Raw genomic sequence first — 13,277 nt, forward strand, 5'->3', positions numbered from 1 at the left:
CTTTGTAGCTGACACTGTGATCATTTTGAAAAAACCTTGACCCCCTCTTGGAGGCCTCGCTGATACACAGTCACTGACCTTTGCTTCCCTCCTCCGTCTCCAGATCAGGGCACAGACAGGCCCGAGACGTGCCGGGCAGCCGCTCCCATCTATGGAGGCAACGGGGAGCTGATGTCGCCCAGACTGGGCGCGATGGGCGTAGGCATGGGCTTTGGGATGGACGGCGAGCTGGTGTCACCTCTGCTGATGGCCCCGGTCCACATAGATCCGTCCTGTCTGCACCCGGATCTGCTGACAGAGGTGCAGCACGTGGTGATCGCCAGGGAACAGCTGCTGCTTCACCTCAACCAAATCATCGGCAGAGGTCAGTCTCAGAAAATTCTCTTCAAATAACTCTCATCTTGTTATTCTAAATAGGTGTAATTTTCCAAATGCCAGAGAGAAGCTACCAGCTGCTAATAAAGCAGACGTGTATTGACTTGGAGACATTATTTATGAGGGCGAGGGTTTTAAAGCATGTTTTGTGCATAACTGTGCAGTAATCTGGCTGCCAGTGCAGGAACAATAACTGAAGATATTCAGGAGTCTTGACAGTGATCGATTGACTGTGTGGCTCCGTTTTCTGAAATTACAAGTATCATTAAACTGTTTGTTTTTTTGCCACGGCTGCAAATGGATGAACCCAATTGTTAAGTAACAATTGAAAACAAAAGGCTGAAACTACTACTATTATATGAACAGATATAGTCTAACATGTGACACACAGTCTTACATCCACAGATATAATACCATAAAACACAACACAAAGACCAGGTCAAATATGCAACTCATGATATCAGGAAACTATTATTACCAATGTAAGTATTGTGTATAATGGAGTACCATTGTCTTTGGAAGACCATCACACATCCTCTCTGTGTGTTGTTATTGGGCTTCTGTTTTGGTTATGCATTTAATGTTCCATTTCAAAAGCCTAACCCTGTACATACAGTAAATAATGATTTATTTGAACTTTCTCGCGTCATATCCGTGTCCTTCTAACTTGAGATGTCCCGTATGTGATTTCTGTTTTCATTTGTTAATCAGCTAGAATAGATGTGATGGAGTAGCGGCATTAGCAGTGATCACAGATTGGTCAAAACCCATTAAATTCAGATCACAGCAGCCTCTCCTGCACTCTCCTCAGTTTTTTTTTTTTTGCATACATTTCTATTCTGCATTCCATCCACGGTCCATTTACATTTGTAACCGGCATCTTAAATGTTCATATTTTTTTGGCCGTAGTCGCTAAATAGGGTTAGCTAACACAAAAATCCTGATTCCTCGCAAATAATAATACAAATCTGGCGGTATCCGTGTAATCGATGTGAACACATACTTTGGTCCAGAGTGCCCAGATTTAATTTAGGATTTATGTAAAGCCATGCAAAAGCTTAAGTCGACCACAAAGGGCTTAATTGCGTGCTTTATCAGAAAAAAACATAAGCCTGACATGCACACGCACACAAAATCGCCCTCATATTGTGGCTTTTAAAAAAAGAGCCTACAGATCAAATTCAACATGAAGAAGAGAAAAGACCCCAAACCCCCTCCATGTGTCAGAAAACAGCCCTCTGCCCCCCCTCAGCTGAATTATCCCCTGAAGAAAAGAGCCTGGATTTCCAGGCAGGATTTTTTTTTAAAGCAGCGTAGGATGATTTGTTCACAGCTAGTATTCCCAGGGTCCATTGTCGGGAGCCGTAATCCAACACTCTCAGACATCTGCAAAGACGTGATAGGAGAACGCCGCGCTCATTTCATTCCACCTCTCCCAGTCTGGGGCAAGACCTAATGTCTTAAGTAAGAGATAATAATTCAATAAAATGCACAATAACTCAGTGACGTTTGGCACAGGTTATTAGCTTGTGTGGGACATTAATGAATAAAGCCTCGTACTGGGTTACTTGAGGGGGCAGATTTAGTGTGAGGGCGACGGTAACTTTAGAGAATCAGAATCAGCTCTTAAAAGCAGCAAAACACCCACATGTGAGGGATTCAGACGTAGCCATCGTGTTTCATTGCATATATAAGCTGCATGCATGGTATGAGATTATCTCCCGCACTTACATTTCTATACATAAACTGTAGAAAAATGTTGATTTCTGTAATTACTGTGGTCATGGAGCCAAAATCCAAAAACATTTATCCATGTGAGCTGAGCTTTATGGACACACCTGTTAAGTATTGAATTCAGGTGATTCAAGCAGGCTTTGGTCTCTCGGCCCCTTATCACCATCAATGAAGGACAATTTTAGCGCTTCAGCATTCAGAGACATTCTGGACAAAGCTATGCTTCCAACTTTGTGGGAAAAGTTTGAGGAAGAACCTAAGACAAGGACTCTAAAGACATTAGTAGACGAGTTTGGTGTGGTAGAGCTTGACTGGCCCACACAGATCACCTGACCTCAACCACATCGAGCACCTATGGGATGAACTGGACCAGAGATTGTGAGCCCATATCAGAGCGCGAACTCATACAAAATGAAATGAATGGGCACAAATTCACATAGAAACACTTCAATATCTTGAGGTAAGTCTTCCAAGAAGTGTGGAAGCTATTATAGCTAGCTAAGAGGGACCAACTCCATATTAAAGTACTGTATATGTATTTGATTACGGCCCCTTATCGCCAATGAAGGACAACCTTAACTCTTCAGCATACCAAGACATTCTGGACAATGCTATGCTTCCAACTTTGTGGACAGCAGTTTGAGGAAGTACCTTTTCTATTCCCTGACCTCTGAGGACCTGACCTCAACCCCATCGAGCACCTTTGGGATGAACTGGAACAGAGATTGTGAGCCCACCTCAGAGCCTGACCTCATAAATGCTCTACAGAATGAAATGAATGGGCACAAATTCACATAAAGACACTTCAATATCTTGAGGAAAGTCTTCCAAGAAGTGTGGAAGCTATTATAGCTAGCTAAGAGGATACCAACTCCATATTAAAGCAGTGTGTATTTGAATACGTCATCACCGTCCCTGTTGGTGAAATGGTGGTGAACCTTTACTTCACACTTCACACCTTGTTCATGTTCTTACAGTGCCATAAATATCAGCCTGTGTTCTAGGGCCTCACAGTTAGCACTGAGGCTAAGTGATAGTACCTCCATCTTAGTAATGCTTTACAACAAATGCATGTGCTCATGTTTGGAGGATGGCAGCTGTATGAAGGAAGGTGGAAGTAGAGATTACGATTTATAACACGTGTTCTAAAGTTCGTTGTGCTAGTGCATTAGCCTGGTACATTGCTTTATAAATAGCAAATGCACGAGGTGAACGATGGTCTGCTGAGGTAAATTCGCACGAGTAGTGAGTTCAACAACACATTCGCAACATGACAACAATGTTTTCATCACAAAATTATTTTTAAAAAGTGATTGCATGCAGTTGTCACAATGTCGTTATTTGATTTATTGATGTATTTAACAGGGATGGGACGTTTTTAATGAAATGTAACTGATATCCTGAGTATCGGTGCCTTAGATTTAGCTCTTTTTTCGCTCTAGGGTGTTTGCGGTCCAGCCAGTGTTCAAGCAAAACAAGCAAGAGAGACTAATTATCGCAAACACTGCTAACTGTAAACAACGACTAATAACGACAATTAAAAACTGTAAAAAAATTGATTTTAGGTTTGCCTCATTTGACCTTTGCCATTTTTGCCATGTTATTGATTTTGTTTGTAATGTTATATTATTATCATATCATATTATTTTATACAGTTTTATACACCGTTTATTATACGTGAATTAGTATGAAAAAAATAACAATTGTCGAGAAAAGCAAAAAGGGTGTTGGTCACAATCGTGATTCACGCTGCCATAACACTGGGTTGATGGGGTGGGAGTCTTTCCCAGATCATTACTGACTGCTTCACACTGCTCAGCCAGGTAATATCAACAAAACATGTCATACTTAAACAAACAGAAATCTTCTCTGATTACCATCCTGACATGCTAAATGATTCTTGGCCACTGTACAGTGCATGGTCCCGGCTGACGGTGTTCGCCCGATTGTTGTCAGAGGAAAGAGAAAGTGCTGCATCTCATATGTCACGGTCTAAAGAACACTTGGCTTGTCTCGAGTCGAGGTGGAGAAATGTTGTTTGGGAGATCTTTACAGGTTTGAACATGAGCTTTTGTATTCGCGCTGACAAATTCTGAATTTAATACCGTACGTCGTGTTGTAACTTGCAGGTCACTTCGGTTGTGTTTTCCACGGAACGCTGCTGGAATCGGACGGGCAGAAGCAGCATTGTGCCGTCAAGTCTCTGAATCGTGAGTACAAATAAATCCCTTAAAATAACATGTAAACAACTCAACTCAACAGTTCTTTTCCAGAAAACAACCTTTTCTTATGGGCACTTGGTGTCCAATTCTACATGGACTCGGATTCTTGATTGTCTGATAGTCATCCACATATAAATGTGTCTTCCAATATTGTAATAAACATGACCAATCATCACGCCAGGGAATGACTGGATTGTGTACCGGTTACGTGGACCATGTGCACCCTCCACTGAAGCAGTGCAACGATAGCCAGACGTTAGCCATGGAAAAATGGCAAAGAAAGTGCGACATCAACGTCATATTTTTGTTTTAAGACAATGTTTAGAAACTGAAAAGACGTGTTACTATCTTGTCATAAGCTGATGGTTTACAAAGCACAAATATTCCCCTTATCTATAGACACATTGATTGATTTGACTTAAAGGAGAACTTTGCTCTACAGAGCTCCCCCTACAGTTTTGGAGTACATTTACCACCGTAAACATCCACCCATCCATTGTCTATCTCTTAATCTTCACTGCTAGCTCACCACTGATGGATTCCCCCGTTCATACCCCCTTTCCTGGCCATGTGCTTTTGTTTTTGAACACAAGCCATGGAGGTCGGCATCCGTTTTTCATGTTTCCGTGTTTTCCAATTCTCCCCCATGTGAAAAAACCTGGCTTTTTACTCATGTCTGGCCCATCGCTCGATCGGAGTCGTTTCCTCTTCCTCGCTTCCTCCAACAACAGGTTTTCTCAGCTTCTTTTTTCACCATCTCTGCCATTACGAGCGTCCAAAATAGCTGGTATCACTAGCTGGGTGTGTGTCGTGCCATGAAGACTTTGCGAGACCTCCTGAATCAGAGGATTCTGGGTCGGTTGGACCTGATGGACCTGGCTGGTTTTCCACTAACAGACAGTAGGGGCAGTGGAGACAAATCCCAATTTCCACGCAGCAATACATTTAACCATCACAATGACTCCAAAGCTGTTTAATTAGGCTAAAAACCCTGCTCCTTCAGCATTAAACTCCTTCACAATCTCCCTAAAACATGAACACAACGTCTGCTCGCAACCATCCAACATCTGCTTATATCACAGTGGCCTATACTTATTGTATGATATCATGATGCTCCAACAATAGCATTAAGGATCTCATCAGAGTTAAGACAGTGGTGATGAATGAGCGTCTGACGGTGAGGACGGCATTAGGGCGCCGTCTAATCGTGTAACCTGTCAGACGGAGCAGGAGAGATTGATGTTGGAATGAATGTGGAGGAAAAGACCCACGCGCTCACATGGAACCTCCATCCACATTGGGAGGGGATGAGCTCTGCCTTTCGGGTGGGTTGAGTCCTCTGGGATTAGGATTTTTATTAAGTTCAGTCAATTCCCCCAGGCACCACATATTTGTTTTTGGTTTTATTTGAGACCTGAAGTTGTTTCAACTAGTTGAAAGGGAAAATGGCACATCCTGTACCTCCAGAATGGAATATATATATATTCATCCTCCCCACACAATAACCTAATTGTCCTCCCTAACTTAAATAACAGAAGCTCTAAAAACCAAATGTCTTTGGGCTCTGGTCTCCGATTTAAAGGCAAAAAAAGAGCCTCCATCTCTAAACAGATTACAGCCGAGTCAGCCGGGGCTAAAGTGCAGGACATCACAGGCAGAGATGCAATTGGCAAATGGGAATTTGACATGACTCAAGTCTGTGTGAGAGTATTCTATTTTTTTGGGGGGGGGTTCACTTTCCATCATCATTCTGATTCCCCAAAGGAATATGAGGAGTGACCTTCTCAGTGATGTCAGGAGAGCAGACTCTCTTCTTAAGCAGGGATCTTTTCAATCATCCTTCCTGAACTTTACTTACCCTAGAATCTCAGGAATGTCACATTTTCACAAGTAAAAAAGATATAATTAAATAGTAATATCATGTATTATACACTACCGTTCAAAAATGTGGGGTTACCTATACCATTTTTTTGTGTTTTCCATTAAAAGTCACACTTTTATTCATCAAAACAGTTGCATAATGAATAGAAAATATAGGCAAGACAAACTTCAAACTTGGCTTTCATCAAAGAAGCAGCAAAACTGTTTTCAGCTGTGCTAACATCATTGCACAAGGGTTTTCAAGGGTTTTCTAATCATCCAATAGCCTTCTAACATGATTAGACAACACAATGTACCATTAGAACACTGGAGAGATGATGGGCCTCTATATGCCTATGTATCCCTTGAAAAATAAGGACATTTCTAATTGACCCCAGACCTTTCAACGGTAGTGTATACAACTACGGTATTATATGATAGCCATCAATATCTAAAGCCCAGGCTTACAGACCCTAAGCTTTTCCTTTTTATTTTCTTTTTCAAGGCATTACAGATCTTGAAGAGGTGTCCCAGTTCTTGAAGGAGGGCATCATCATGAAGGACTTCAGCCACCCCAACGTGCTCTCACTGCTGGGCATCTGTCTGCCACCCGAGGGTTCGCCGCTCGTGGTCCTGCCCTACATGAAGCACGGCGACCTGCGCAACTTCATCCGCGACGAGTCGCACGTAAGGATTGCGCTATTTTTAGGCAAAGCCTCACGAGATGAAAACAGAGTCAGCTGATAGTTTTGTCTGTTTTGTCTCAGAACCCGACTGTGAAGGACCTGATGGGCTTCGGGCTGCAGGTGGCCAGAGGGATGGAGTATCTGGCCAGCAAGAAGTTTGTCCACCGGGACCTCGCCGCCAGAAACTGCATGTGAGTTCACTAGTGCTGTGCAATAGGTTAGCGCGCGTTAACGCACGTTTCCATGACGACTGACCGGAAAAAGACGCGCATGACGTCATGTATACGTGCCGCGTCACCGGCGTCCAGGCACTGTTTACCAGTTAGCTCTGTTAGCTGCATTAGCTTCTTTTAGCGCTTTTAGCGCCATTAGCGTGCCTGCACTCGAACTGGAGCGGTCTGTTTATTAAACGAAAAGAGCAGCGCTACAAATAACCAGCGTACCTGTGTACTGCGTATGTGTGCCTCTGTTTTTAAAGTTTAGCGTCATGGAAACACGGCGTGCGTTAACGTTGACGCCGTTAAACGCAGTTGATGCATTGACGTTTGACAGCACTAGAGTTCACATTTATTCTTGTCACAGGACACAAGTGTGTGTCTGGGAACAGGACAATACAATTCTGCTTATGCTTGTAGGAGAATTTCATCGTGATTTTGACTGGGGTCGTACCTATGTTCCCCGGGTCCTATGTTCCCCGTTTTTCCAAAAAAGTTCCTATGTTCCCCACTTTGTATGTGACAGGGGAACATAGGACCCTTTTTTGAAAATGGGTAGGGTTAGGGTTAGGTTTAGAGAAAGGGTCCTATGTTCCCCGGTCACATACAAATCGGGGAACATAGGACCCGGGGAACATAGGACCCGGGGAACATAGGACCCGGAGAACATAGGTACGGTCCCATTTTGACTCCTGTCTTGCGATAATCGCCCCGCGGATAATGGTTATGCTAACTAGAGTCATAATAATGTGCATATCCCCTATCACATGCATTTGTTAGGAGAGTTAAAGTCATATTTCTATTCATTCTACTTGGCTTTATCTCAAAAGAGAAGAGAATAAGGAATGGGAAAAACAACCGCAGAGATGAGTAGAAACGACTGAGCTGTTGTTGTTTTTCCTGACAGGCTGGACGAGAGCTACACGGTGAAGGTGGCCGACTTCGGCTTGGCCCGCGACGTTTACGACAAAGAGTATTACAGCGTCCACAACAAGAGCGGCGTCAAGCTGCCGGTCAAGTGGATGGCGCTGGAGAGTCTGCAGACGCACAAGTTCACCACCAAGTCCGACGTGGTGAGGATGCCGGTTATCTACATGACGTCATAAAAGTTGATGTTATTAAAAAAATAAATAAAAAAATAAAGGAGACTAATACTGTTTTTTGCCATAGTGGTCGTTCGGCGTGTTGCTATGGGAACTGATGACCCGCGGAGCTCCGCCCTACTCTGACGTGAACTCCTTCGACATCACGGTGTTCCTCCTGCAGGGGAGGAGACTCCTGCAGCCCGAGTTCTGCCCCGATGCCCTGTGAGTATGCACACACACACACACACACACACACACACACACACACACACATGCATACATACTGTGTATATACTTTTCCCCTCCCTGAGCAAACCGCCACGGCTCAGTTAGCGCAAGTGATAAACTGTGGAGAGAAGGAGTTAAAGGTGCCATATGTAAGAATGTGTGGCCAAAAACAGTTACTACATTCAAATTCAAAATACAGAGGTCTTTTAGGTTTGGTTTTCTGACGTAACTGGCAACCCGTGGTTGTTCGGCAGCTGAGACTCTACTGACTGCAATGATTGGTAGACGGCGGTAGGTGGCGCCACATGCCAAAACATGATTTCAAAACGTAAACATGATTTGCAGTCTGCAAAAAAATGTTTTTAATGCAAATATTTTGGCTGTAATGTTGTTGTTGTTGGTGAGTTCAGTTTGTTATATTAACATTATTCCTGAGTCTCATATAAGAAGGATTTTATGGCCAGTTGATTTAGATTTATTACATAATGCACCTTTAAGAGTAAGTAATCAGGAGATGTATAAGTTCTTCTGGTTCAGTAAAACACGCTCTCAGAATCCCTCAGGCGAGCGTCACGCGTCACACAAACGTTAAGGAATTTAAATGAAAATTCAATATAATCTTGTATAAGATTTACGTTTCTTTTGTTGCTAAGCACCTGTTGCCGTGGCAGATCAGTGCTCACAAAGATCACACATCAATCTTTTCTTTATGTCGTGATCCGTCTCTATCATTTCAGTTCATTTCGTTGTTTTTGTGGCAGATCTTTTAATTAAGCTGAACAAATGTATCATAAAGGGTTCATTGTTGTCTGTATTTCCATGGCACCACTGATAAGAAACAGCACAGAAAAGTGTCGACAGGGCGCTGATACCGAGGCATTTGTGTTTGCCAGTGGCGCTGGATTCCAACCATGACTCAGTACTTGTGAAATTGACTTTAATCTAATCTAAACATAAAATGGCATGTCCTGAGCTATTTAATCTTTGTTAATATTGAATTATGATGACTGCAGGTGAGTTCTGGAGCACAAATAGCACCAGCAAAAATACGCCGTCGAGTTTTAGGTGCCGGGGGCGTGATTTTCTGTCAGAGTGTGTTTTCTTTTGGAGTTTTCTTTGGATGTGTTCTTATTCGAGATTGCCAGGCAAGAACCCGCTGATTACAGCTTGAGCAATAAATCCTACTGATGGAACATTATGAATATTTTTGTGAACCTGCTGGTTGCACTTGAGTGAACTTCAGTTGTGGTCTGAAAGTTAGATCATAGCTCAGGTTGTTTGCATGCACTGTCACAACCTCTGGATTATCCAGAGTCTTTTATTTGGTCATTTATTCAGTCTTTTTTTTACCTTTTTGTTCTTTATGTCTGGTTTTCTTTTCCTTGTTTCTTTCCTTATTTTGAAGTGTTTTCCTTGTGTTTTCCCTCCTGTCCTGTGTTCCATGTTGATTGTCTGCCCCGCCCCTAATGTGTTTCACATGTCTCTTGTTAGTTTCACCTGTGTCTGATTGGCCCCGCCTCCCAAGTGCACTAATCCTGAGAAAGCACAAACTGGACGATCCAGTCGAGACTCAGGAACACACACTTGGCATTCAAGGAGATTAAGATGATTTGGGATCCCATAAGACTTGATTGACGTGATTTAACGTGACTTTAGGATATAAACAGACAGGTCGGTGGTGTCACTTAAAGGTGCCATATGTAAGAATATGTGGCCAAAACAGTTACTACATTCAAACTCAAAATACCGAGGTCTTTTAGGTTTCGTTTTCTGACGTAACTGGCAACCCGTGGTTGCTCGGCAGCTGAGACTCTACTGACTGCAATGATTGGTGGACGGCGGTAGGTGGCGCCACATGCCAAAACATGATTTCAAAACATAAACATGATTTGCAGTCTGCAAAAGATTTTTTTTAATGCAAATATTTTGGCTGTTCTGTTGTTGTTGGTGAGTTCAGTTTGTTATATGAACATTATTCCTGAGTCTCTGTGACATATTAGGAGGATTTTATGGCCAGTTGCTTTAGATTTATTACATAATGCACCTTTAATAGCTGTTGTGTACTGAGGAACACTGCGGAACAAGTCGCAGTTTGGTCGTAAATATCAGACATGTTTAATACTTACAAATTTGAAATCGGGAAGACTCTGATGCGTCTGTATATCCCTCACACTACAGGATATAATTTGGCCAGATAATCTGTTCAAATCAGCCTAAAATGGGACCAAAAATCTAGCTAATTATCCTCTAGTGTGGGGCAGACTTTAGTCTCTGTGCTCCCCAGTGTCTTTGTCAGTTCATTTGTTTGTGTCGTGACGTTTCGGATCCTGTCTGTTGCTCTAGTTTCCGTGTGTTCCTCGTCCGCTTCCTGTGTTTTCTTTTACACTTCATGACACGCTCACTGCGCTTAGATACAGCCAGTATAAGTCTATGTTTTTTTAAGAGTATGATCACCTCTTTATCTTGCCATTAGACTGCCCTTTCCACCACAAAACTCAAGTCTTTGTAAACCCCTGACAGCCTGCACCAAAATCCATTAAAAAAATCAGCAAAGAAACCACACAGTTTTGTGACTTTTGTGTTTGAAATCCTTCGTTCAGTAAACCATCTGCTTCTATATCAGCTTCTATTAAAAATGCCAATTTTCTCCATGAACTTTTGCGAAGGGAGGCAAGCAGCTTACTAAAGAGACATAATTGTTAGATTAAAGTTGGGGGGGAAAAAAGCCTGAGTAACAGCAAAATAAGGTGGCAGAATGATACCGTATGGATCTGTCGACTCACTCAGCGCTCAAGTATGCGAACTGTCTTTATCGTTTAATCTCTGAGCCACTTCATGTACTGTTAAATGAATACCAAGGGTGAGCTCATGCAGCACAGATAACATCCTAAGGTGCACTGTATGTGTGTGTGTGGGGGGGGTGTTCAGGTGAGGGGAGGTTGAGGCCCCAAAGTTTCCGTAGCTGTAAATTAAACAGGGACATCAGGAGGTGGTGATGCACACTTGCAAACATTCCCACGATTCCTCACTCGTCCGAGTTCACAGGGCATGTGGTGATAGCAGTCGCTGGCAGATATTATGGTATGTAGTAGGTAGGGCCATTTTTTTTAATCAATATAAACACTGATAGAGTCTACCGAGTCAGACAGGGTTAATCATAATATTTAGCTTGTGTGGCATTTTGGAATGAAAGCATTCTTTTAAGTTGATGGGTTTTTTGACGTGTGACAGCACCAGATACAGAGAGTCTGGTGCACTTTGTACGACAAAAAACATTCGTAACGCGGAGGAAAACCTTAGTGTTTGAGATCAATTCTAGTGGGCATTTTAATGCGTTAATGGCGGTTAACAGTGTCGACGCACATTAATGCATGACGCATTTCCATGGCGACAGACTGGAAAAAGACGCGTGTGACGTCATGTTTACGTGACTCCCGATTGTTAAAGTGAGTCTCTAAAGTAACGCTTAACTTTAAAAACAGAGGCACACATACGCCAGTACACAAGTATGCTAGTTATGTGGAGTGCTGCTATTTTAATCGTTTAATAAACAGACCAGTTTGACTCTAGGCGCACTAACAGCGCTAAAGGAGCTAACGGAGCTACCTGGTAAACGGTGCCTGGACTCCGGTGCCGCAGCAGTTAAGCATGACGCCACACGATCTTTTTTCAGTCAGTCGTCATGGAAAACGTGTCATGCGCTGGGAGTGCTTCTCTTTTTGTTTAATAAACAGACCGCTCCAGTTCGACTGTAGGCGCGCTAACGGCGCTAAAGGAGCTAACTGGTTAAAGGTGCCTATATTGCGGTGCCGCGGCACGTACACATGACATCACATGCATCTTTTTCTGATCAGTCGTCATGGAAAACGCGTCATGCACGTGCGTTAGCGTTATGACGCCAAATAAAGTGTTCTGACACTTAGAAAAGTGACCATTTCTCAAAGTAATGCTAAACTTTAAAAACAGAGGCACACATCCACAGTACACAGGTATGCTAGTTATTTGTAGCGCTTTTCGTTATAAACAGACCACTCCAGATCAACTGTAGGCATGCTAACGGTGCTAAAGGAGCTAACGGAGCTAACTGGTAAACGGTGCCTGGACACCGGTGATGCGGCACATAAACATTACGTTACGCGCTTCTTCTTCCGGTCGGTCTTCATGGAAACGCATCATGCGCTAATGTGCGTTAGCTGGAATATTTACATAAAGTGTTCCGGTACTTGGGAAAGTGGCCATTTCTCAACTTTTGACTCCTCCTCCTTTTTCTCTTCCAGCTACACAGTCATGGTCGAGTGCTGGCATCCAAATCCCGAGCGCCGGCCCTCCTTCTCCGAGCTGGTGTCGCGCATCTCCTCCATCTTCTCCAGCTTCAGCGGGGAGCACTACGTCCTGCTCAACACCACCTACGTCAACATCGACAAGATGAGCCCTTACCCGCCGCTCCACGCCTCCTCGTCCACCACCACCGCCACGCCCCCTTCCTCCTGGTCCTCGTCCAACCCGTGCGCCTCCACGTCCCTGCCCTCCCGTACCCCGTTCCTGTGCCACGTGGAGCGAGACTGCTGCACCTGAAGGAGACAAAGACGAGACGGAAAACGAGAGCTGGGCGATGAAGAACTACTGTAATGTACTTGCCAAACACTGGACACTGTATGCTGAGGAAAAAAAACAGGTTTCTGGAGCCTTGACTGTTCACTCAATGTGTATATAGACCCCTCAACGTTTGAGGTAGGAGGTTTGGTAGGGCCGACTGACCTTTCGTTGACCCCAGGGAGCACGGAGGCCAGCCCTCCTTTTTGTCTTCTGCGAGACAGTTACAGAACACCTCCTCGACAAAGGTTTTTACAGCGGACGAAGAAAAAAAAGCCA

At 43.5% G+C, this 13,277-nt stretch overlaps 1 protein-coding gene across 1 annotated transcript in view; it reads left to right on the plus strand.

Moving 5' to 3' along the window:
* The window catches only part of met (MET proto-oncogene, receptor tyrosine kinase), a gene marked incomplete at its 3' end in the record, with an annotated part of 81,679 nt that extends 68,699 nt beyond the window's left edge, over nt 1–12,980 (plus strand). Inside the window, exons 15-21 of the mRNA XM_083893925.1 lie at nt 104–364; nt 4,239–4,319; nt 6,697–6,878; nt 6,959–7,068; nt 8,000–8,165; nt 8,263–8,399; nt 12,683–12,980. Of these exons, the coding sequence (XP_083750051.1) occupies nt 104–364; nt 4,239–4,319; nt 6,697–6,878; nt 6,959–7,068; nt 8,000–8,165; nt 8,263–8,399; nt 12,683–12,980 (1,235 nt within the window). The remainder of the gene's footprint in view (nt 1–103; nt 365–4,238; nt 4,320–6,696; nt 6,879–6,958; nt 7,069–7,999; nt 8,166–8,262; nt 8,400–12,682) is intronic.
* Nucleotides 12,981–13,277: the final 297 nt, after the last annotated feature.

Source organism: Microchirus variegatus (assembly GCF_963457635.1).
Source record: "Microchirus variegatus genome assembly, chromosome: 8".
NCBI lineage: Eukaryota > Metazoa > Chordata > Actinopteri > Pleuronectiformes > Soleidae > Microchirus > Microchirus variegatus.